General features: G+C 36.5%; 3 protein-coding genes across 4 annotated transcripts in view; 2 read left to right on the top strand and 1 right to left on the bottom strand.

Moving 5' to 3' along the window:
• Nucleotides 1-21,629, bottom strand: part of LOC134743785 (large ribosomal subunit protein bL32m) — a 131,624-nt gene extending 109,995 nt beyond the window's left edge. Inside the window, exons 1-4 of one of the 2 annotated variants that reach the window (XM_063677445.1) lie at nucleotides 21,445-21,629; nucleotides 21,110-21,346; nucleotides 20,361-20,488; nucleotides 19,667-19,828 (exon numbers count right to left, since the gene is read on the bottom strand). In XM_063677445.1, coding sequence (XP_063533515.1) covers nucleotides 19,691-19,828; nucleotides 20,361-20,488; nucleotides 21,110-21,346; nucleotides 21,445-21,529 — 588 coding nt within the window. In that variant the 5' untranslated portion in view covers nucleotides 21,530-21,629 and the 3' untranslated portion in view covers nucleotides 19,667-19,690. Of the gene's footprint in view, nucleotides 1-19,643; nucleotides 19,829-20,360; nucleotides 20,489-21,109; nucleotides 21,347-21,444 lie in introns of those variants that run through there. The other variant, XM_063677444.1, reaches the window with a different exon arrangement.
• On the top strand, nucleotides 16,832-19,193 carry LOC134743765 (protein spindle-F). The gene is made up of 2 exons (XM_063677411.1): nucleotides 16,832-17,707; nucleotides 18,489-19,193. The coding sequence occupies exons 1-2, from the start codon at nucleotides 16,966-16,968 to the stop codon at nucleotides 18,851-18,853; spliced, it is 1,107 nt and encodes a 368-aa protein (XP_063533481.1). The 5' UTR covers nucleotides 16,832-16,965; the 3' UTR covers nucleotides 18,854-19,193.
• Nucleotides 21,630-21,958: 329 nt separating the features above from the next.
• LOC134743758 (all trans-polyprenyl-diphosphate synthase PDSS1) overlaps nucleotides 21,959-27,034 on the top strand; it is a 79,930-nt gene continuing 74,854 nt past the window's right edge. The window contains exon 1 of the mRNA XM_063677402.1: nucleotides 21,959-22,190. Coding sequence (XP_063533472.1) covers nucleotides 21,987-22,190 — 204 coding nt within the window. The 5' untranslated portion in view covers nucleotides 21,959-21,986. The remainder of the gene's footprint in view (nucleotides 22,191-27,034) is intronic.

Below are 27,034 nucleotides of genomic sequence, written 5' to 3'. Positions count from 1 at the left end.
TTACTAAGACTCCGCTGTCCATCTGTCCGTCCGTCTGTCCGTCTGTCTGTTTGTCACCAGGCTGTATCTCATGAACCGTGATAGCTAGACAGTTGAAATTTTCACAGATGATGTATTTCTGTTGCCGCTATTACAACAAATACTAAAAACCGAATAATATAAATATTTAAATGGGGCTCCCATACAACAAACGTGATTTTTTTTGCTGTTTTTTTTTCGTAATGGTACGGAACCCTTCGTGCGCGAGTCCGACTCGCACTTGGCCGGTTTTTTATATTTATAAGATTTCCACCTCACTACTTTAGGAAGTCTAGTAGTACTCCTTTGTGCGAGCGATGAGAAAAATTGGTCTCATGTAATGGTTTTTTCATAGAGGTTTTTTTTAAATATAGTCTTCTTTATTAGAGCTTTTTTAGTAATATGCTGAGTCTCCTATTGTAATTCACAGTATTTAATCGCATTACTCATCATATATTTGTATAAAATGACCAGTAAAATACGCAATATACAAACTAACCTATATTGTTTACTCTATACAAGCTCATACAAAAAAACACAAAGGTGATATATTATTGGCCGGTACTGTATATAAACGACCGTTGACTTAAAACACGGAATACACGGAAACACGGTTCGCGTGAACTACCTTATCATGTCTGTGAGTTATGAGTAAAACCTAGACTAACGACTAGCCGGATGAATCACGGATGTGTGAATGAAATAAACTTGAATAACTTATCCACGCACGCAATGAACAAAGACGAATGGAACAAGCGTTATACTAACAGCAAAACTAACTAATCATCTGTGGACATTATGCCTTTGTAATAAGGCTCAGGAATAGTCCGTTAATTTAATAGTATGGAACATGAAGCATGCTTGAATTCCTAGTACCATTAGGCACTACATATATGTTTGGGTTAATCTTTACCTACACCGGTGTAGATAGCCGAGTAAGCCTTGTTTGTAAGGCCTGCGATACACTTTTAAGTTTTGCTTACGTAAGTAGGGACAAAGCTATTTGTTAGAATGAGATAATGATATTCATCTCCCATTCTGTAGTATAGCTGTGTCCCTACTTACGTAAGTAAAACTTACAAGTGTATTTCAGGCCTATATAAGACTCCTAAGAGAGAGAAATGTTACTGAAAGAGTGTAGCAAGCTGCAGGATAGCATTTCAAAAACTGCCCCCAAAGCTCTGTTTTCGAAACTCTTACCAGATGATGCCCTGTGAGGGGAAAATACTTCATACAATTTTTTAACCGTCTGTCTCCTGGAACCTCACGGCATCCATTTTAACCCTAAAACTTTTTTTTTTCGAAATGTATGAAACAGACGAATATTACAATTTGCATAAATATTGCCGCGCTTTCCATTAGGGACTTTAATTCTAATTCTACAGCTAATGACAAACTTTATTCTCTTTATTCAATAACTAGTTTCTGCCCGTGACTTCGTCTGCGTGGGTGATGCTGATGATTGATACTTAAAAACTATCCTATATACTTCCCCGGGCCTCAAACTATATCCACATCAAATTTCATCTAAATCGGTTCAGCTGTTTAAGCGTGAAGTTTAGAAACTGGTTTCGAGATCCGTAAGATCTTAAGACCCTTAGCGTCCAAGGTACAGAAACAGAAATTTCACTTATATTATGTTTTTGTTGTATTTAAATTTTTCTTCTGATGCCCTGCAAACCAACGTCTTGACATGCAGCACGACTGCAGAGTGGCATTCATTTTTTTTTAGTAGTTATTTTAGTTATATTTTGTAAAAACGTAAACAGTTCCATTTTTATTATTTTAGTTCCATTTTTTATTATTAGTTCCATTTTTTACACTATAGAAGTATTGTTCATTATTCAAGTACCTAGGTTTTAGGATCGTCTGTGAAAAGTCAGTCAGTTATATCAGGAAATATAAATTAAGCAAATGTTGTTTGCAATATTGCATTGGTTTGGCAACGAATTCATAATATTTTGTAAACCCCATCGTGTGCGTACATTGTATGTAAGCTCTGAAAAACAACTTCCACTGCCTGTTTTAATGACATTAGTCATTAATTACCTACCTACTTGCTTTTACCGAACTCCTTTGTCCTTGTTCAACAATAAAAGTTACCTATTTAATGAATTATTGGATAAAATCAGGAACACGTTTAACCACGTTTATGGAAATTATCATTACATCTATTTATTTATCAAAACATATAGTTAGTAACCGGGTATTTACGGCGACTCCAAAATAACCTGATCTTGAAATTTGTTAGAGTACATGTAAATAATCGATTTAGTAAATTACGGTGCGGCAGAGATTGTCATGGGTTATGCACATGTAAAAGGTATTTTTTGAATATGTCTCAAAACTGCCTTAGGCCGTTAATAATAGCGTCATAGAGAATAACAATAAGCCATCAACGACGTCTTACCAACGCCTCCAACATCGTGACAACCTTCCGCCACATCTCAGCAATTTATTAGTCATTTTACCTAAAACATATATGGATTGTCGTCGTTATAGTTTCGTTCTCACGTCGTACAGCGTCGTTATAACAATAAGTAATCCAGGTTCCGGTATCATACATACATCGGGGCCTTTGAGAATAGCGTCAGCAGGCCCCTTGCTAAACCATAACTACCTTTAGCCAAATCTGGACAACTCATTAAAGTGACTTCAAAACAGTGTATGGATCTTCATCCCTCTAAGGTAGTTCTCGTAAGAAACTGTGTAATAAGTTTTAGTCAAAAAATTCATTTTTGATACAAGTTTTTGTCGCTGACTGTACTTTTCTTTCTACAGGCAACTAATACTCATCGAGACAACTTTAACAACTCCAAACACGATTAGTTTGCGTTGTTTTATCACAGAGTTCCAATGGCCACCCCCTGTCTCCATAATCAGATCAGCTGGATGGTATGTATCTACCATAATATTGCATTGTCGCCCAACTTACATATGTATGCAAATTTTTAGCTTCATTGGAAGCCGGGAAGTGGGTCAAATTTAACTTGCAAGGATGTCGTTTGCCATCTGCCAGTAGTCACAATACCACAACTTTCAGCCTCATCAGCAACTCATTGGAGTGAGTTCACAAAACATAGATTGTCATCGCGCTATGGGCGTTCTATCGTCGTCCACACAAGGTTAAACAATAAAAAGACAGTAAACACTCACGGTTCATTTCTCATGCAGACATTGGGGCCCTCAAGGATGGCGTTGGCCACCGCTACGAGCCCCAAGACCGCCACAACCTTCGGCCACATCTCGACTCACGCCCGCTCCATAACACGATTGTTTACGGTGTTACGTCACAATGTGCATTCAAATGTTGCCCGAATGTAGGCTTTTCGATGCCGGAGATCTGAAATGAAAGGGTCGCTGTTACTAGTACTCTCATGAAACTTTATATGGAACAGTTTTGGTATTGTGTAGAGTTGTAATTTTTTTCCAATTGGGAAAGAAAATATATTCAAGTAGAATTTGCGCCTGCGAATCTTTAAATGCCAAAACCCTAAGGTCTTGCCGTGCCCATTGCATAGCGCCAAGAACGTTTACCTACAAAGTAAAAATAACGTGCAAGGTTTCTAATTTTATTCGTATTTGCATGACGCAGGTATATTTCAAATGGCGGTCAAAAGTTTTAAAGAATGGCCAGGTGGGCTTAGAAGCCCAATGCGACTGTCGAAAATAAAGTAGCATCACAATTTTTACTCCACCAGAGCTTATCGTAACTTTTAAAAGACAAGTCACAACGAAATGTTCACGTGTACTGACCTGTAACTGTAAATATTTCTAACATAAAATTGATAGCACCTATATTTTTGTTCAATTGTCTAGAGTATTTATAGTAATAAACCGAATGAACGCGTCCAACAATAACAATTACTTAAAATTAGCTAGCGGAAACATATTCTATTTAAAGAATAAATAAATAGCTAGAATAAGCCCTGTTATCGTGCAGAAATGATTATATAATTCTTGTAAGTCATCGAAGTAATTAATATTACAATAATACTAATGTAATAAATAATTACTTTGAAAACAAAGGAGATTTACGCATGCTGTGGTTTTGGTCGTATGCTATAACAATAGGTTATGCTATTATCAATTTAATTTAAAAGCATAAGTTACGCAAAAGTATGCGTAAGTGTATTTTACCTAAGTGTATGTATTTATTTTTCTAAAAATAAATAGTTAAGCTCCATTTACACGGCGCGAGAACTTGCATGCAATATTCGACATATTGCCAACTAACAGACTACAATGAATTCAGTTGATCGGTCAAATACCGCAGAAAATCGCATGCAAGTTCTTGATCCGTCTGTGACGCCTTACAAACTAATATATCTAACAATAAATATGACGCCCATCAATTTAAGTGATAAAAACAATTGATTGTGAAATTCAACAACTCATTTGTCATATGACAAATAAACTAAGGAGTAAGGAATGGTTGTCAACACAACGTAGTTTTACTTAATTTGCAAAGGAAATAAGATAAGGCCAAGGTGAATGCAACAGACAATGGAAGTAATGACTAACTAATCAAACGAAGAGAAATGTTTTAAGTGATTTAACGCCATTGTATCTTATGTTTATTTCTTGTTCAACCTCTTCATCACCATGAGATGAGATTAAGAACAGAGATTATTTATATGGCTTTTATTCAGCGAACGAATCATTGAATTTGAAGTAAGTAACAAATAAAGAAATAAATATTAAGGGACAATTTTACACGAATTAACCTAAGTAATCCCACATTAAGCTGCATCAATAAGACTTGTATTGTGGGTATTAGACGACGGTACATACATAATAGTTAGATTATATAAATACTTATATAGAAAATATCTGCTGTCTGGGGACCCGTTTACTCGCAGAACATGCTTACAAAATCTCACGAGAACCGAAATCCTAACCGTAGAGGAAAACAGCCGACAGACGGATACTAAACTATGCCGAAGCTGAAACGAAGATATACACATTATCAAACAACAGATTAATAAATCTAATCTACCTAACGTGGTACTGTGTTCTTAACCTTCTTAAAATAAACCGCAACAATATAAATGGTTTCATTTTATGATAACAACTGTTTAACAACATGCAGCAAACATGAAAATGGCAACCGGCCAAATGTAAGAGAAATACAGATTGGAATTGATGAAAACCCGTCATGTTGACTGTTGTTGGTTTTATTTTTAAAATATTTGTTTATGCCGGCAAAACATATACACATAGAAAAGTCTATAACATATTGTTTCTTTTTCCCCGGCATTCCTCTCCTCTTACTTCCCCAGTACCCTTACCACGAGTTACTGACAGTGTCAAAACTGACATATACTTACGCTAACGTAACTTACTTTTTTTGCATCTCGCTTATACTGACGTATTAGTGCGAGCGAGATGTATAAAAAGTAAACTACGTAGAATTTAACGTATACATTGTTGACACTGTCAGTCACTCGTGGTACGGGTACTGAGATCAAAAAACTGAGATTTCGTTGTAGGTAAATACACTTCATATTTACTAACTACGACAACGTATGAAAACACGTTAAGTGGAGGGAAATCCTCATTAGGCTTTTTTGGTTCATAATGTTTCATGAATTTACTTGGCTTTCGGGAAGTATCATGACATGACCAGATCGGATTAGTAAAAATCCATTTAAGTCGGTTGTCATAGAACTTTATTAACACATTCAGTGACAGCGCGAGCTACGCGCTACGAGCTTACGGGAAAACCCGCATGTAGCGAAAAGCGCCTACGAAACGAGAACCTGCCTAGCGGGTCGCTGGCAGTGAATGTGTTAATTTCATAGTTGTGTATATGTTGTATATGTACATGCAACAGACATCGTAAAATGTTGCGCTGCAAGATAGCATTAACGTTAAACGCATCTAAAAATATCACAGCGATGCGATAAAAACAGTTTGTCCGGCGATGCAACTATATTACATTTTTCTAAGTATGAACCGGGAACTCGATTCCGATTTAACAATTTGTTATGGTTTTGAACTGGTTTTGATGCGACCATGAAGGTCACTCACGCTGATTACATGCGAAATAAAGTAAAAGTCGTGCGTGAGACACGCGCCAGTCACATAAAAGACAAGCAAGCGTCAAGGTCGTATCAAAACCAGTTCAAACCACAACAGATTGATAAATCTGAATTGGGCTCTGGGGACTTGTTGTTTATAATATAAGAAGCTGCAAAACTCAGCATTCCACTAAGCTACTACTAGTAACTGGAATTGCGCGGAACCTGTCCTATTTCTACCTATAAGCGAAGTCTGCCGGCGATAATTTAAAGAAAATGCGTGCTTGGAATTATACCTGTATTATTTGGTTTTATTAAGTTGCATACTGGCATTTAGTACAAAGAAGAGTTCAATGCTCTCGAATTACTCGTATGTTGAATACTGAATTACTCGTTTAAATAATAAAACTAAGAGTTTTACTAATTTTAGGATATTAATATACAAGTAATTCAAGAGCAAACTGACTAACTGACCATTGGTGCCTTTACAGTGACGTTAACGCGTCAGTTAACAACGTGGAAGATGCATGACATTCAACAAATACGCAGTATTCATTCAGTAAGCCCAAGAAGATTATGGACCATGGTCCGAAAATTAAATACTCCTTGATCCTGCCTTTTCGCCGAAAATTGTATTGCCGAATTTCACTTGCCAACCCACTTTTCGCATAAGTTTCATTTGGCCGAATAACTTTTACCAAATAATTATTTCGCTACGCAAATGACGTGTTGGGTTAGGTTAGGTTGGATTATGTAAAGCTGATGGGAAATGATTAGTCGGGTTTTAAATTTTTGGGAAAGATAGTTTGGGATATGAAAATTTGGAAAAATAATTCGGTAATGCATCAGTAACCCTATTCTGAATTTGGTTTTGTTGAGAATATTCCTGTCTTTCCATATTCTTTGCAGCTGAGACATTGCCGATTTTGCCATACCGGTTCTTCGTCTGATTTTGGCCTCAGATCCACCCCTGTTGCTCAGAACAGCGCGTAGGTATGTAAACTCTTCTACTATTTCATAGCTGTTAAGGGCGTCTGTTTGCTGACTGGTATTGAATCTGTCAACTAGCATGATCTTGGTTTTTGTCTTATTGATAGTCAGTATACCTACGTATAGGCGAAAATAACTTGTTTTTCAGTATCTGTATGAGTAACTATGACACACGTACCTACTGACCAATGATAATAACATTTTATTCAGTTTTATCACCATCTGTATACCTAAGTCATATTTATCTCAAAAGCTTATTACTTTTTTCTTATTTTAAGAGTCTAACATTATTATTTTACTATTATAGTCCGAGTAACGTTAATAAATATTGAATTTTTAGAAAGTTATGAATTGACCATTGTATAAGTTGTATATTACGAAGCTACAGCTTATATTTTTATATCCACGATTAACTGATAGCCTTAATCACGTGTAGGCACAGACGAATGCCTACACAATTAAAAACTAAAAAGTATTCCGCAGCGTGTGGGCGTGCAAAAATAAATGGACTTAGTCAAAATAAAACGATGCACACTTTAGATACTAGGAATTAATTATTGGTGTCAGTGTTTGAACTATAAAATAATAACAAAATGCTGATCTAGGTTTATTTCAGCACGGTAGAAGGCTCGTCGTAAAACCTTTTTAAACAATAGCATCTACCACTAAAAAAAACTGTAAGGTACAGTAAAATCCGCTTAAGAAGATACTGACAGGAACTTAAATGTGGCAGTGCCACTGTTAACGTCACATTTTTTATAGAAATTTGTCGTTAATGGTGGAACTTCCGTACTCTGCTAACCTTTGACGTAGGTACTCTAGGCTGTAGATATATAAAACACTAGCTTTTGCCCGCTGATGATTAATAAAAACTGCCCTATGTCCTTCCCTGAGCCTCAAACTATCTTCATACCAAATTTCATCTAAATTCGTTCAGCTGTTTAAGTGTGAAGAGGTAGGTTATAAGTTAACAAACGACAAACAGACATATGTAGAGTTACTTTTGCATTTATAATATTAGTAAGGATCTACATCCCAGATTTCTAAGAACTTTAAAAAGTAGCTAATTCCCAGTACTCATCACGCCGAAAAACAAGCCTCTTAAGCATCAAGTGGTCGACAGTCACCCACACATCTGACAATTAAAATATCGCGTTGCATAAACATAACCCGAGCGGAATAGGTCGCCATTATTGTCAAAACACATTCGTACTGGTCGCGTCAGTCAGGGGATCCGGTGTAACGGCCGAAGTACACGGTGACCAACCAAGCTTCCGACTGTACAATGTGACTGACAATAGTCGAGGCTCAATACAACTTGGTTGCTCTACGTGGCAATATTTCGCACTTCGCCACTTAGATGGTTGGCTGTCTTCAACCGTGTGTTTCTCCAGAAACTTCCTGCCTCACACATATCAACTGTGGAATGAACTATCGCCCGCAGAATTTCCGGACCGATACCTTCAAACTTTTAAGAAAAGATCGTACTCCTATCTAGGTGTCCATGGGAAACTGTAAGACTAAGCGTATGCTGAGACGCAGGTGACGCAGTTCGACTTGACAAGGCAATTGGAATCACATACCAAAACACTTAAACAATTCCCGTGTTATTGAAAAAGTTCACCAACGCGCTGTTAGGCCACCAGTATAGACGTGACGGAATGACGCATACTTATTATGGATCTAAAGATCAAGTAGCATTGGGAAAGAGCTTGGAGCCAAGATGAAATAATTTGTGAATTAGCATTGTGAGTTAAATAGCATAGGTCACCGCTAACAACGCGTACCCACGCGTTGTTAGCGTGGGTAAACATGCAGTGAGACTTGTTGCAATTAATATGTTTCATGTTTTTTGACACTTACTAAGAAAAAACTGTGATGGTCTGTGATTCAGCAGCAAGCGTGAGGCAGGCCGCACAATTAGCTATGTACCTATATTATATTTCGATACGCGAATATATACTGGTATTATTCTATGTATATTCGATACGAAAAATATATACTGCTAATAATCTATGTATAAATAATCAAAACTGAATAAACTAGGCTTGACGCCAATAGTTAATAAAGTTTAAAGACTCCTGCACCTATGATTCACATTTAGCCGTCTGCTCGTTTGCTGCTGATATCTCAATACACATAATAAAACAGACGCGTTGTACATATAGATACTGACAGGAAGCGCACAGATAGGACCTAAATATTTAAAACATTATATTCCCAAAATATGTAGAGCTCCTAGCTAGGAAATAGCTGAATTGAAAAAAAAACCTTTCTTGGTGCAGCTGTCAATGAAATGGTATCTCTTGCTTTAAGAACGTCACAAGTCACAGGGTAGGCTTATTAACTAGCTAGGAGCCTAAGCTATCTAGTATATGCCTAGGTATATAGGATAGTATAGTATTTATTTATTTATTTATTTAATAATTTTAATCAGGCAACAAGGCCCATATTACGGCTACCTTACAGACTATATTATTACAATAACTTAAATAAATAAAACTACTACTTAAATAACTAACTTAGCCCCACAGCACTCCTGTTGTCCATGTGCATGGCATTCCATTTGTTTACTATTGGACAATCTAACCTGTCCAAAACAGTATTCAGAAGGCTGCTGGGGCTGTCCCTAACACGGCGCATCAGGGAGGCCACTCTCTTGCGCATTATGGCTTGGAAGCCGTCCACGCGAGCTTCGGCAAACATCCCCGACGCACTGCAAAATCGAGGCAACCCCAACAACATTCTGAAACCGTTATTATACTGAATGCGTAAAGCATTAAGGGATCTCTGCGTACACTTGACCCACAGGCTGCACGCATAAAAAGACTGACAAAATGCCCTAAAAAGAGTTATTTTGACACTCCCCGTACAACGTGCAAACCTGCGAGCCAACATGTTGCTTCTCACCGCTAATGCCCTACGCTCCCGCTCCACGTCAAGGTCATCAGAGGTCCTCAGTGACCCAGTGCCCCAGATACTTGAACTGAGTGACAGTTTTCAACTCAACTCCTCCAAGTTTTAGTGGTGGTATGTACATCGGCTTTTTTGTACCCGCCTTAAACAAGAGTAGCTCACTTTTCTTGGAGTTGTATCTGAGACCGTGGGCCTCCGCGTACCCTTCACAAATTCCGATCAGAATCTCGAGGGCCCCGATCGAAGGGCTCAGCAGAGCCATGTCGTCAGCGTAACTGATATTGTTCATTATTTTACCACCAACTGAGCACCCAATGCCGGCTCTGCTGAGCTCCTCGATCAGGTTGTTGACGTACAGATTGAAAAGCCGCGGAGACGTCAGACCACCCTGTCTCACGCCGCATTCCAACCTGTACTCCTTTGAGTATGATCCGGCCCATCTGACACTGTTGTTCTGGTTCTGGTACCAATATTTCATAAGGTATTGTAGCCTAGTATACGCAGCACAGTCCTGTTAAGCAATTCATGCGACGCACACAGATCACCGTTAACTAAATGTGGGTCAAGTCGAAATTGGCTAGATTGGGCATAATTAAGTAGCGCTTGTTGACTTTAGTTTCTATGTAGATATTTTATTTAACAGATGTTAGTTTTTGCTTAAAACTTGGGCATGTTTATAGATAGGTACGTCAATAAAAAACTAACTAAGAAAATAAGTTTAGGTAGGTAAAAACAGCAACACTCTTAATCTTCATCGGTGGAGTATGGGCGATAGTAAACGAACAAAAAACCCCTCGGAATTTTTTGCCTTATATTTTATGTTTGACACGACAAACTTAAACTTTTTTTGCGGTAAACGCGCAAACCGTATTCCCTTAAACGAGTAGTACCTACTACCTACCCTTGGGATATACATTTTCTCTCTTTTAACGCACTTTGTCCGTCATAAGAGCGTTTCATTCTCTATTCCTGTATATAAAATTTTACACGAAGACAATTTTCGCGTAAAGTTACACAAAAGCATTACGAATACGAAATATAGAGCGGATTCATCCAATCGTCGCCAATGTAGGTCTGTACCTAGCGCTGTATAGGTAAAGTCAACAAGCGACTTTAAGGAATGTCAACACTGTACCTTATTCCATCGTAATAAGGGTAAAATTGATGACGACGATCGTAACTATCTCGCGGCTGGCAGTATTCTCATTGCTTCAAAGGCGAGAACTCAACTCCAGCTAACTTGTAAGTATTTTATTTGTAGGTAAATATAGGTAAAATTACAGTGGTGGTCAATTTATATGTGTACAGTTTCACTATATTATTTTGCCAATCGGCGTACAGAAACATTATCATAATCATCTATTTCGTAAATGCACACGAAAAATTACACGTTAGAAACAGAAATAAAAAATTCAATTAGTTTGTAAGCATTATCGTGTACTTTTATTATGTACCTATGTTACAACTTCTTGAATAAACGTCTTTTATTATTATTATCTCCTTCGATATCACGGGCCTATAAATCCCGGTCTTTTGATAGGCTTGCGTGGGGATATAGATCCAACACGTAGGAGAGAGAGAGAGAGAGAGCTTTGATATCATGTAGAACTTTAATATCATGTAGAACGCCTGCTGGAACCCTTGGAGAGCTTTAATATCATGTAGAACGCCTGCTGGAACCCGTTCACAGGAGCAACAATAGACACCCATGAACCGGTCGCAGCAGGCATTGGGACTATTGCAGAAAAAGTGAATAGTATACCGGTCTATGGATTGAAGTTTGGGTGGACAATGAGACTGGGCTATTGTAAAGAACTCCGGACACCTGCCATAACAATGTTAAAACACGTTATCGAGGCAGGTGGTGACTTGCCGCTGACTAGATGGGCCCCTGAAACTGCCGTCGTGAGGACGACCAGGAGCAACACCAATAATAATAATTATTATTATTAAATAAAACATAGTGTGATTTCAAATTGTTATGTACATAACGACCCTTCCTACTCGCTTCGGTAGTAATTGCATGCGAAGCTGGAGGTCCCGTTCGAACCTTAAGGTCATTTATTTGTGCGTTTACCACGAATATTTTCTTCCCGAGTTATGGATGTTTTCTATATTTAGATATATATAATTTAAGTATATTAAAACTTCGGGTACCCACAAAACAAGCCTTATAAACTGTGGCAGTAGGTAGAGTTGCATAAAACTAGGCTGACTGAAACTACGCGTTAAAAATACGCTGGTTGACCACGGCTAAACGTTCGGTAGGTATGCGTTAGTAATAAGAGCACCGGTCCCGTCTCTGCGAGTCTCATCCGGGCTGGGACGCGATAATAATACACTCAATTATTGGAAATTAAATAAAAATGGGAGGGGGACATCCCTTACTCGCCATTGTGTGAACAACAATAAGATTAGCGTGAAGTTTAAAGTTTATTGAAGTTTTATTAACTATCGTGACTTTGTGAACGTAAAAGTTGTAAACCCAAGTAGACGTGGGTCCCGTTTTTAGGGTTCCGTACCCAAAAGGTAAAAACGGGACCCTATTGCTAAGACTCCGCTGTCCGTCTGTCTGTCACCAGGCTGTATCTCATGAACCGTGATAGCTAGACAGTTCAAATTTTCACAGATGATGTATTTCTGTTGCCGCTATAACAACAAATACTATAAAGTACGGAACCCCCGGGGGGGCGATTCCGACTCGCACTTGGCCGGTTTTTACTAAAAAAGATTAACTTTATGTATCATACAGTAGGTATATTTTATTTAAATGTCCTATTGTATACTAATTAATTCAAAGAATAATTATTTCTAGATAAGTGAGCTGTAAGACAGAAAAATTAATCAATTGTTGCAATATATAATTATATATAATTGTTTAATCAGAATTAATCTAGTGGTTAGCTATTTCATTGTCCCTTCTATGATAGATATTTTTGCTACCCAACATAATTTTTACTTGAATCTAAGCTGATAGACAATGTTGTCATAATGTATAATTGTAACAACAAAAAACCTGCAGGCCATATGTGTACCAAAATTGAGTTGGAATATTTCGTATATGCAAAAATTTAGATTAGTCATATTTGGCTTTAAAAATAAACACAAATCTCAAGCTGCAAAGCATCTGCTTAAGATATAGATTACATGGAATTTACATAAATGAAGATGGACCACTTGAAATAATAGTAATTGGTTTCATGTGTTTTATATGACTTATGTATGTATGTACGTTTGTATACAAATATAGCACTGCGTACAATAGACTTATTATATTATTATTTGGTATGCAAATACAGTAGCACAATTTAAACATGCATAAGAAAAATAATCTTGTTTTACAATTATTTGGGTTTTATACAGTATGGGGTTCTTCAAAAATCAGTGCATATTCCATATTCAGTCTTTAAAATGTCCAAAGATTATAGTGGCTGCTGGCAAACTGTAGGCTTATTTGCCACAGGCATGCTATTAAGAAATGTGTGTCCATGAGAGTCTTTGGGATTCCCAAACTATTTCCTTTGCATGCAACCTTGTGTGTAGAAAAATTTAAACTGTTGTTGACATAGATAGTTGCCTGCCTATTAGTAATAAACCTTATTGCAATGAGATAGGGTTAACAAATGTGCCATTTTCAACCAAAAGGGTACTTATTGTCGCTTGTCAGTAAGGCCGTATTTCCATATAGATGTAGATGTCCATATAGCTTCAATTAGAAATCAACCTTATCAACAAGCAACAATGTGGTACCGTTTGGTTGAAAACGTCACAAATGATCAATTAAGTGTGTTATTGTTATCAAACCCTTTCACACTGTTGGCATGTCTGAGAATGTTAATGATAGTCAAATATATAAAGATTGTGGGTCAAATGACTGTTAACACTGTCTGCTGTCATAAATGGTAATATGACCTCCACCCAGCCACAGAATTGCATGATCAGTATATGAATCAATTCATTAATATACTGATCATGCAATTTTGCAGCTAGAGAACTTATTAAGCAGGTTTACCTCTATACCTAATTGGATTAGTTAGGCGTTAGAAACACATGCTAATAACTATGTTTCTAATTAATATTCAACTAAACTACATTATGAAAAAAACTAAAGTTGAAGTGGATCGGCCATGCTCTGAGACAAAAGGGAAAAGTGGTCAAAAAACATCACAACATGGTACTCAAGAGACGGAAAAAGGAATGATGGAGGACAAAACCGGCCGTGCGAGTCGTACTCGCGCACCAAGGGTTCCGTACTTTTTAGTGTTTGTTGTTATAGCAGCAAAAGAAGTACATCATCTGTGAAAACTTCAACTGTCTAGCTATCACGGTTCATGAGATTACAGCCTGGTGACAGACAGACAGACGGACAGCGGAATTTTAGTAATAGGGTCCCGTTTTTACCCTTTGGGTACAGAACTCTAAAAACATGTGCTGGCAGTAAATGTGTTAATGTGAAGTTAGGATTTAAGTAGATAGATTTATTAAGACAATTAAGAAAATATTATTAATATAAATCCCATTATAAGAAGTATAGCTCTAGCATCGTACAAAACTAAAGTTTAGTTGCACCTATAACAATAATACACTGATAAATATAATAAGTAAATGTAGCACTGTCACCTATTGAATCAATAACACAACAACCTATGATTTATTTTGAAAACATCAGCCTGGGAGAAAACATTGTTCTGATTACAAGGAAATTATTATTAAATTGAGCTTCAATAGAAAATTAATGAACAAGATAAGAAGTGTATCTAATATATGTACTATCTATAGTAATATTAGTTAAGATTTAATTTTGGTGATTTTGGTCCATTTTAAGTATACAACTGTTTATATTACACTTAAATCCTCGCGTTTTGTACACATAATTAATGTCATTACCGGGTCTAACGCGATTAAACACGCGATTGTCTTCCGTGACCACAGCTAGTGCAATAACCTATTTGAAACGTCAGAAAAAAGGTAAATTAATGAATTTAATCGCGTTAGACCCGGTAATGACATTAATTAACTGTGTATATTAACTATATTACCCACAATGTTGATATCAATATTATTGATTCCAAGAAACCACACCATACTTTTTGATCACTAGTAATAACTGTTATTTACTATTTACAGGTTACGAAGATTTGCCAACAAAAGCTAAATCATGAAAAACCAACCATTTAAGTATCAAATAAAATAAGAAGACGGAAGGGGAGACCAAGGAGAACGTACACATCAAGTAAAGGAAAAACTCAATGTTGTGTCGTATCACGCTGTCAAGGAGAAGGCAGAGGACCGACATACATGGAAATCACTCCACCGACAAGTCTAACTTAAATATATGACGTTGATGAATATAATAAGATAACTGTACATAATTATGTCTAGCAAGAGTAAAACCGGTTATTGGTAAATAATGTCCTGTATAGTTGTTTACATTCCTTATGCAGTTAAGATGTTAGTTTGAGTAGGTAACATTCACAGCACTCATTGGTCAGATATTTTTTTTATTTTATATATACTACATCTACTAATAATTCACTAATCTATAAACAGTAGCTAAAAACTGATAACTGATTGGCGGTCAGCAAAAGCCTCCTCCTCCTCCTCTCCTCCTCTAAAACTGATAAGATTAGTAATATCTTCTTTTAGACTATAAAATTAGTAATAGTCTATAAACTTGGTTGTGGGTTGTATTATTTTGTATTCCTAATATTATTTTCAAGTGTGAAAGCAAGTCTGTACTACTTTGCTATACTAAAGGAGGTCAGGCAAAAATAGCACACAAACAGAAACTCGCCAGTAAAAGCCTCCCAGTCTTGTAATTTACAGCAATTAGCAAGAATAATAGAATACTTACTTGGAATCCAAGAGAAACTATTAGATTCAAGGAATCCTCGGTTTAGCAATGATTCAACTTTTGTTTACTCCGGTATAGTCATTCAACACTCAAGAAATCAGTACACGGGCTAAACTTCGTAATGCTTGTCACTGAGTAGCTTCGTCATTGATTTGATTAGCACTTTTAACTAGTAAAGTTCATAAAATGTAAATCACAAACACTACAAACTTAATATTACGTTTACCATTATATTTTAAAGGAGAAATTATAAATTAAAATAAATAATTCCTCGCGAATAAAAGATGTTCTTGCCTAAACACAAAACGTTTACACACAAAGACAATCGCTATTCTGACTGGACTGGATTGACTGCTAGTGCTTGCTTGACAGCAGGTATTCATTCATTCACACATTCACAACTAGTGCTTGCATTGCTGAGCAACTGTAAATCTCAAGGGCCCTCCACACTTGCGTTCCCGGCTTCGTGCCGTGATTCGGGCATGAGTGTGGAGGGCCCTTCATAACGTCCGAGCACCATACGATTATAGTTGGTCAAGCAAATCTTGTCAGTAGAAAAAGGCGCGAAATTCAAATTTTCTATGGGACGATATCCCTTCAAAGTTCAAAGTGTTTTTATTTGTGAGTATATGTCAAACTGATTACAGTGGCGGTAAATAAATATTTGTACCCTACATTATTTAAAATTTGCCGCCTTTTTCTACTGACAAGATTTGCTTGACCAACTATACATAATAAGGGCCCTCCATACTCGTGCGCGAATAGGCATATAGCGCGCTCCAGGCTACACGGCACGAACGCGAGTGTGGAGTCGATTTCGCTGATTAGCGAAGTATAACTCATCTATGTAATGCAAGGTCTATGGAATAAACGCATGCGATTTATTGCACCATGAGTAGAGTCCTTTATTCAAATTTGGAGCTGTTTGAGTTACTGTTTAAGCCGCGCTTAGAAATTGTTAAAGATGGCATGTCAATGTCTGTAATTCGTCAACATTTACTATCACCTACTTATTAAACTTATTTTAATTCTTTGGTAATAAACTTGCAGAAACAGAAAATTTTTTGATTCGAAAACTGCAATGGTATAATTATCATTTACAATATACTTTAAAAAAACTTTACTAAAATTCTGTCAAGACAGTTTGAGTTTTGATACTTTACTATGGAGTCTTCATCGATTGTTAGTTTTAACAATGATTCTACATTGCAGTCGACGTTGAAAGCAGAATATAACAACGTCAGTGTCCACGAATTAGCCCTGCACGCGATGAGAGATCGATGTCTGCTGTTGCAGCGGAGAATAAACACATTGGAAACTGATAACATGAAGTTGAAACTGGACATCACGAAAGCTAAACAAGGATCACAGTACATTCCTATACAAGAAGATGAGAGAATTCAGCTACAACAAAAGATTGCAGAACTTAAGAAGCAAAAGTCACAACTCATGCATCATGTCTTCATGGTATCATGCGAAAACAAAACCTTATGGAACAAAATTGCCTGTATAAAAGGTCCTGAAAAGCTTCCTAGTGAACAACCTAAACATCCTTTAATCCGAACGAACACATATATACATAGTACTCCAAAAACAAGTTCAAACTATCAGGAAAAGTTTTCAGAGTCAAGCTTAGAAGAGATTTCTCTAAAAGTAATAAACAGTTATATTCAAGAGAAGTCACAATTGGTAGAACAATATGAGCAAATGAGTGAGTTACAAAATGCAGACGATGAAATATTGAATGTAGATTCTATAGGCTTCACTTACATTGAAGAGCCGGCAACCGATTCTTTGAAAGAAATCCGCAGCCAGACGGAGAAGATGCAGCAGTTGAAGAAGGAAATGGCTCAGCAGGAGAAAGACCTTAAATTAGCAATATCAAGGGTAGAAAGTGTATTGAAGTGTAAGTTTTTTTTTATATATTTTTTTTAAAGGACGGGGTTTTGTCAAAGTAAATTTAGACAACTAAGTATCCACCATGCAAAATCAATTAGTCTGTGCAAAAAGAGAAGAGTTGTGGAATGTATGGGGCCTAATTAAATCATTTATTCATTTGTTCATACATTCTACAACTCTTCTCTTTCCAAACACTCTTACTGATTTATATTAATAAATTTATGGCCAAGAACATGCTGTGTGTTGATTTTGTAATGGAAATGGGGCACTTGGCACTGAAAGTAATAAGACAACAGCTGCTATATTCTGCAGTTATTAATTTAATTACCTATATAATTATACCCTTATCTTTTTATCACTCACTTATTTGTATTAAACATTTATTGTACTGTAAATGGAACAAAGAATGGTAGTAAAAGTATGTGCATCAGGTTATTCAGGTTATATAAACTCAGAGGATCTAATATAAACTAGTAGTCAGTTTTTTTTTTTCGGAGCAAAGGAATTTTGTATTATCTATAAGTGGAAACCATGTGGAAACTATTTGTATGTTCTAACTATATATTATAGCTTACTAGTCCTTTGTATTTGATCACTCCATTCAACTTCTTTTAATGTATAGTCGAAGGCAAAAATATCTGAACACGACTTTATTGTCTAAGGTATAAGAATGTACACATATTTTTGGCACTGGAAATGTATATATATTTATGCCCTTGACTGTACTGCAAGCCAGTGTTTATGAAACCAAGATTGTAAAACTTTAATTTATATTTGTATTATTTCAGATGGTTACAAATGTCCAACATGCATTGCAAATAGTACAAAAATAACAAGTTCCGAGCATAAAGAAATAGAGACCAGTGACAGTCTAGCCAACTGGGCCACACCTGTTGACTCCAGCACATACAACGACACTTTCAATGATTTAAACACTTCGGCATTCAAGAAGAACCCAGAGCAAGACTCAAAAGAGTCTTCGTCGCCTACAACTGATAGAATCTGCCCTATGTGCGGAGAAACATTCCAAAAAGATATTGCTTTTAACGAATTTCAGGCCCATGTGGAATCCCATTTCACTGGGGATATTGAGCCAGATTCGATTATTGATGATTTTGATAATATTCCTAATTCGTTTGATAATGTAATATAATTTTTATTTAATTAATTTTAGACACCTATGAAGCCTTTGCCAAGCAATGTAATATAAATTAAAGTAATGATTTTAAGGGAATTTTTAAATGCAACAGTGGCAAGTAAATAATAAATGTTTATGAAAAATAATGATTGTGTTGTCACAGCAATGTCTCAAGTCTCATGTTTTGTGTGTTGCTGAGATGCTAATATTATATTACCATCCCATCTAGAGTCCATCTAAAACTTGAATAGAACAAAGTGAGGAGTGTCATTAAAAACGACATGTTTATAGAAATCTGACAATTCATTGACATTAGATTTATATTGACCGGGATATGGACCGTGATTACCTTTTTTTATTGTTTTAGAGCTCCCAATATGTATATACAAAAGGTAATCACGGTCCATATACCGGTCAATATAAGTCTAGTGAAACTAACCGTGAATCATTCAAAACTCTTAATTAATGTCATTTCCACACTTTGCTATTGCAAATGCCATGGAAAGTTAGATTGTGAGGTTTAAAAGTTCTAGTTTTTTTATAACTTTTAATAAAAAAATAACTCCTTTAAAAATTGTATGGATATGGTTGTCCGTTTAGTCATTGGCTGTAAGAGCATGGTCATGGCATTGTCATGAATCATGAATATCATGATTGTCTTATCATCTTTATATTTTATAAGAACAATTTCCAGTTAAATAAAAAAAAATGACTTCACTGCCAATGTCTAAATAACTCTATCAGCTTCTTAGTACATATTATTTACTTGCTTCTTGTGCTACTGAATGAAATTAAGTGCTTAAGTATAATTATTTATTTTATTAAAATTCTACAAACTATATATATATTTTTTTAAGCTAGATCTGTAGGCTTAACATCAGTTGAGTTTGAGGGCTGTTGTGTTGATTTTTGCAGTAGATTCTTGCTGAACCATTGAGGTCTTTCCTTCTTCATTTCAATCACTCTTTTGCCATTCCAAAACTCCTTAGCCTGAAAAGAATTTAGAATTTATAGATTTAAAAATTTGTTACTTCAATACCACTTAGCAATTGAGAATGCCTTACGAAGTTTGCTGCATTAAGGGCCAGTTGTACCAACCACAATTAACAGACTGATCAACGTCAAGCAGCAGATAACTATGAAGCTTCCCATACAATAACATTTAGCGAACGCTAAAACAGTGACAGATGGTTTGGTGCCACCCAACATCAGTCCTCCATTTAGTTTATCCAGTATACGTACCTTATATACGTACCACTGAGGCACAGGCTTCCTCTCATGCGCGAGAGGGCTTGGGCTATAGTCCCCACGTTAGCCCAATCCGGATTGGGGACTGCACATACACCTTAGATATCCATTAAAGAATTGTGACATTTTCAAGCAAAATGTACCACTTTGTAGCTTACCAAAAAGACGAAATTTGATTGTATCTTTATACGAATTACCCGCAGAGCGTCCTAATGGCAAGCGACAATGTGGTATCTTTGGCTTGAATACGACACAAATATTAAAGCAACAGTACCTTTTCTGGAAGATTCTCTCCTTCATACAACACAACAACATCTTCTGTGATTGGTCCGACACCCAGCTTCTGTTTAATCTGGTCTTGGATGAGTTTTGTTTCTTCTTGGATTTTTTTGTAGCAGTGCTCTGAAATAACATGTCCAGTTAATTATAAAATAAAAATATCATGATACTAAAAAAAGACAACTATTTCAACAAGGTATTCCCATTTTGTCCCCATTAGAATCAGATTAGAATAGGTGCTTCATATAAATCATTCCAATTTTGTCCCCGTTTCATGTATGGTGGCAGTCCTGTGGTACCGGGACAAATGAAAAAAACACCATTTTGACAACCAAACCACCATTTACTTTTTTTTTTTCAAAATTATAAAGCACAAAAATTTTAATTTATTAAATCTTAGATCTAAGACTAAGTTGAAATTTCAGTGATAAATATTTAAAAAATGGGAATAAATTAATAACCATAGTCTACAGTAGGTACCCCAATCAACAATTTAATGTTTACCTCCAAAGCTAAAAAGTATAACCTTAACTTGAATAAAGCCCAGTTCACATTTGCCTGTTGTGTCATGATGCATAACGGTGTCATACATTTACTATGATTGCATGCACATATGTCAGACGCAGCGTGCATCAGACAAATGTGAACGCAACCATGTTAAATGTATGAAACCGATATGCGTCACGACACAACACAACACGACACGTCAGACAAATGTGAACCGGGCTTAAACAAATAACAAACCACAAAGTCTGCCAATCTCATGGTGGTGTCCACAATCCCGGCACACTTTGATGTTAGTTTGCGGCACCAGCGGCTTCCACACGTAGTCTGGGTTGCCGAACTTCCTCTTAAGTCTCTTCTCCACGGTTCTTCGAAATTTTGGAACAGCCAGTAGAATGCCGTCTCCGACAATGTCTCTGATTGAAAACTTTTTCGGGGCAGAAACTCTAGGCTCATAAATATAAGCCAAGGCGAGCTCTGCGAGAAAGATTCAGAAGTTTTATGGTTTACATAAGTAACAAGTAGCAGAAATCCAGGTAATCAAACGTAGACCAAGGAGTAACTAACATACATACCGTTTGGTGGGTGACCGAGTGAGGAAAGAATACATTTTTCTATGTTTCTCAGGATATTGACCACCGTTGAAATACGTGGTAGCATTTTGATTATTTTTAATATGTTTTATTTCTAATTTAGCAAGGAAAGTATATCACGACCACAACGCATAAATTTTAGGTCTGTGATCACGACTAAAAACAGGTTAGGTTAAGTATCAGTGTCAAGTTGACATTGACATCAACACAAGATGGCAACTTAACCATAAAAAAACCTGAGCCAACCCATTCAAGACATTGGTTAAGAAGATGGTGATAATTATTCAATGACTAAGATTGGATTAGCTTTCCTGCTTTTATGTTTAATATGAGTTTTTATGATTCTTTAAATGCAACATAATGAAATTAATGCAATAAGATTATAGTGATTTATTATACATAATTATATAAAAAAAAAAATTTTGTAAAGCTTATAATAGTTTTCTTCTTGAATTTAGCCGATACTGGCAACACGACCCAAGATGGCGCTTGACAATCAGCTGTAAGTGGGGAGGAAAAGTCGAATGCTCGAGTGTTATGTAGTTCATGTCCTCAAGCGTTTCGTTGCAGTTGTAGCTATGGCGTGTTTAAGCCCGAGTAGGCTCTGTGCTCGTGTTCAAGATAAGTTACTGTGTCAATTCGGACATAAAGTTCGCAGACAAACTGTATTTGTGAAACTGAAACCTCCTGGACCAACTCCGTTGCGGATATTTGGAAAGACATGTCAGGTTAGAAAAATCTTTTTTACTTAATTTTATTGCCTGGAACCTATTTTTTTCTAGGACCGGTTAATAAACCTAGATATTTTCGTGAAGCATGCAAGCCACTATTACCCAATTTATTATGTCATTTCGCTTGTTCTTGAAGAGGTCCTGTTTACATAACAGCGTGACAGTAACCTCTATGTCAGCTGATTGAATACCTATTGGAAATAAATCAGGTTTTATGAATGGGGGTGTAAAAAATAGTAGGCCTAGATGAGGCAGTAAATTAATTCTTAATAGGTGTATAGTTTGTGAGGTAAATTAATGGAAATGTGAAAAGTGAAATCTATTCGTGGGTCGGCGCAGCGGGCGGTACTGGACAGTGGGTCGCGCTCGCGCCGCGGCTCGGCTCTTGGGTTTGTTCAACGATTTTCACTATACCCGAGTATACCTATTCATAATCACAGCTCTTACTTTCGACAAACAACGCTGATCTTTGTGTTGACTTAAATTTTATAACTAAAATCGTGCTTCGAATTGAGCACGATTTATTTGATCCTATCGAGATAACCGGGTTCGTATTAAGCACTATGCAATTATCTTCAAGATAAGTTAAGTATAGGTATCTATTTATACAAGCGCAAGCTATTCAAAATATTTCTTAATCATTACTAAATTGTAGGCATTAAACCCACTGGTTTTTCAAACTGTTACGGCGGCAATAACACTTTATTGCCGCCGTAAGTGTAACAGTTTGAAAAAAAAAATACTTTGAGGGCAGCGTCCCTCCTATAATTGGGTGGGCATTTTCCCTGATTTTATAGGATATTAACCCTGTATTTGCAGAAGTAAGACGCGCCGGCGTCGTGCTTTCTCGCGCAGCGTGCGAGCATGCGATACCGACCCGATGCGAACGAAACTTTCTAAGCATTACAAATATTTTTCGCATTAATATTTCATTTACTCTTCCATTGGCAATGGAGCTAACCGATTTCTCGTGGTGTTCCAATTACAAAAATAGTCGTTACTATCACGAAAAAAAAAGTTAATTGTTGTTTTTAATTGGATTGTCCTTGCAACAGTTTTGAGGAATTTCGTCAAGTCGTAATGGTAAAGGTAGAGAGTCGCTCGCCGTTAGTGAAAGTTGTGTGATGATTCGTTGAATTTTTAATACCTAGCGCGAAAACTGGGTGGGTAAGGCACATGTTGAAGTGGCTAGCCTTTCTTATTTTGTTTCAATCCATTTGGGGAACATTGACTTTGTTTATCTTTGTTGATTTCGGTCTATTGTTTCTTTTTCACGTCTTATACAAGTCATACTGGTAATTTGAACCTTAACCACTATTTTGCTTACTAAAAATAAAGAGCCGTGCATTTGAGGGTTAAAGGACGACCAACCTGTTAGATTCGCATGTTTACGTTTTCTCTATTAGACTAGACATAACACCTTCATAATATATCGAATTGTTTCTTATATTTCCTTTGCTTCGAACCTAGTGGTAACCTACTAATAGAAAACTTGTCGCAAACAACTTTAACCGCAGGACATGACACCGCGTCTTCTAGGTAATATCGACGTAAATATAACTTTACAATTTGCCCCTTACTACATTACAATAAGGCGAAAATATAACTGACGTTTATCGTACTCGCTCGCAAGTTTTGTCACACTTTCGGTAAGGCAGCATTACCAGTTTTCAAGTACAAGTGAAATTGTTCTTCAGTAGGTAGGTACTCTAGTGAAGGAAATGCTAAAATAACCTCATATCCGTTTGCTAGCCCGATTACGACCAGTTATACTCATCAATAAGCCAATGTTGTCGATATCGACAAGTTCGACAACATTGGCTTATTGATATCGTTGTCGTATTCTATTCTGACCATTCATAGAATGGGTCAGCCGCATTCGAGGGAAGCCAGTGCTGTCAAACTGGTTTAATTTGGCAGATATTCTGAATCATCAATTTATATAACAAAATTATTAAAATGCAAAGCAATAGTTTACTGGAAAGGTAATAGATAAGGCTTATTTCTTTTACTTGCTTCATTCTGTGCCATTTTCTTAGTTGTGGAAGTGTGGCGATGGCATACTCGCTAGGGTCGTTTTCGTCTTTCTTTCTACAGAAAGAGTTTTCCTATTCTTTGACCAATCAATGTTTTTATATGAATGTTAAACCGACAAATGATTATTTATTTGAATGGATACCTAGTTGATTATTGATTAATCATCTTCATAATAATTTTTAGATAAAGTACTGTTAGTAGCAGAAGTAACTACGAGGATGGGAAGTACTTATTGAAATTAATGGCAGAGCATCTCGCGCGCAATAATATGCACTGCGTGTTACTATTAAAAATCAATATTAAATCGAGCCGTTTAAATCTTGTTCTTCGTTCAAATCTTGTTAAATTTAATTCAGGACAGCTTCAATAGCAATTACAGGTAAAATGAAAATGGTTCTTCATTTGGATTTACGCATCGGTCGAATGCGTTCCGTCGCACGTAACTCAAACGATACTTACTAGAAATGCGGAACATACAACTATTTGTTTGTAGACGTTATTGTATAAGCGTTTGTGGCAACGCTCAACGCGTGTTATTTTCGACTTACAACATTTTGCTGTATCCTAAATTACGTACGTGATGACAATACAAAGGTACATTAGGTTTGAAAGCGTGCTGTATGTATTCGTAAAAATCTGTTTTACGCAACTATTAGTCTGAAGCAGGTTAACAATAACATTAGCTGTGATTCTTAAGAGCCCATCAACGTGCTTTTACTAGCGCCACTGCTAAATAATCGTGATTATTTCAATTTAACGATATATATTTAAAAAACGGGTCACTATGTACTGTATTTTGTATTTAAGTGCCTCATGAATACATTATAATACGTTGCTGGATTCGTCAATCTATGCGTCCAAAGTTAAAACGGCCGTTTTTGTTTTGAGTTCATAGATCGACGATTGATTAAAATGAGAGCGTAACTACGTTTGTATGGAGAACCGAGCTTGCCGGGGACCCTTAACATTTAAAGTCATGTTACAAAACGTGACTGACTGATCCAAATCAATATTTACCCTAAATTTTAACTTGTACATATCTAAGGATAAGCATTTGTGTAGGTAAGTCAATTTAGTAAACAACACTCTTAACTCTTCTGCAAATATTGAGTTAAAGGTCATCTGCCACACCGCATGCGTAAAACATCACAACTTCAGCTCCTTGCGTTTTGCTTCTGTTGCGAACTCTTAAAAAATGCATAGAGCAGTCAACGCAACCGTTGTACAGACGCCATCAGATATATCGGAGCGGCCAAGGTGCTCACAAATATCTTAACACGCCTCTATTGTCAACGCGTTAGAATGCGAGTTCAGATATTTTTTAGCACCGCGGTCGCTCCGATATTTTTGACAGTAAAGCTTTAATTGCTTGACGATCGGTGGACCTTATGTCTTTGCAATAATAAATAATAAAATAACTGATGATCGATGTCCCTTAATTTTCGGCTATTTATCACAAGTGGTATCACCTCTTGTTTTCCATTGTTTAATTCTATCTAGAATATTGTACTGGTGGATTTTTTCCTCGCTCACTACTTTTCCGATGAAGGTAAATATTTGCGTGGTGATTACCACCTATTACCTAAACTGAAGAGGTTTTTATTCACTCCCTTTACCATGTCTATCTAACAGGTAAGCGAATACAATCAGCTGCAGATGAATCCGATTCATTTCTCATGCAGAATTGTACGCAGAGAGCGTCAGGTATCAGGTATCTCTTCATCTCAATGAACAGTTGCCAGTAATGTATTCTATCGTAGACCGCCAGACTTTATCCTTCTGCTGCAAGCTGTTGGGCAAGCGCGTTTCGGTCGCCACTCGCAAACAATGAACTCATCATCTGTGGAAGCAATATTAATTGCTGTCGTTTGCGCACGTGAGCTGTGTTTGATAAGGGTCCTGGCTTGCTTAGTGTTGTGTAATTTGTAATTTACTTGGCTTGCGCCAAACGCTTAGCAATCCAACGATTTGAAAGAACCAGTTTAAGTGAGAGCGTCTAGCGCATAGTTTAAAAGGATCTCGATATTAAAACTTAAACTGGTGATCTATTGATATGCTTTCGGTATGCGTTAGGAATCCTCGGCCTTGTCTTGACGTGTGCTTAGATTGTCCACTTTTGTATAATACGCAAATAAACGCTAATTACGCTTTGGGATTGTAATTTCACGTAAATTAATGATGTCTTAGGTTTTTTTTATGAGTGTTATCTGGGTTTCTGTTTGGGAACAAATAGGCAGTAGATTTCTGTTTGTCCATCTATAACGTTAATAATGAACTAGATTACACACAGATAAATTGATTGTGTCAAGCTAGTGCGTATTCTAACAAATATTCTTGTAAGAAATTCCCGATAATTTCCCGGATATAAAACAGGAAAAATCACTATCAATAGTTAAGCGAATGAATTGTTAAAAAAAACACGATGCACGTAATGCACGAGATTCTAATAGAAGTCGTGTATCGACACGAAACACGATTTAAAGTTCCCATTCCTAGCTATTTACTGAACTCTTAAACACGACTGCATCAGTGTTTTCAATTTATTTTCGCACTACTTATTCCTCATTTTATATACATATTATTAACAAATAGGCTCAGCTTTTAAATACATTCAATAATAAAATACCTAAACACTAAATGCCTGGTCCGGTTCGGACGTGTGTAAAGGGTGTAGACTGTAAAGCCATCTCACCACTTGAAAAAGTAAGCGAATATTAGCCTAAATGTCAGCTTAGTGTCATCACCACCACGATTAGAATTAGGTAACTTAATGGTGGCATTCCTTAATCAAACTTCAACCGAAT

Source organism: Cydia strobilella, chromosome 8 (genome assembly GCF_947568885.1).
Source record: "Cydia strobilella chromosome 8, ilCydStro3.1, whole genome shotgun sequence".
Classification (NCBI taxonomy): Eukaryota; Metazoa; Arthropoda; class Insecta; order Lepidoptera; family Tortricidae; genus Cydia; species Cydia strobilella.
Note: the sequence above shows the minus strand (reverse complement) of the source record. Positions and strands in the feature narration are given on the sequence as shown.

Excerpts from the sequence above, each read along its gene's own strand:
- LOC134743765 (XM_063677411.1), top strand. The coding sequence starts at position 16,966 with ATGGAGTCTTCATCGATTGTTAGTTTTAACAATGATTCTACATTGCAG. Across the intron at positions 17,708-18,488 it reads GGTAGAAAGTGTATTGAAGT|ATGGTTACAAATGTCCAACA; the intron begins GTAAGTTTTTTT and ends GTATTATTTCAG.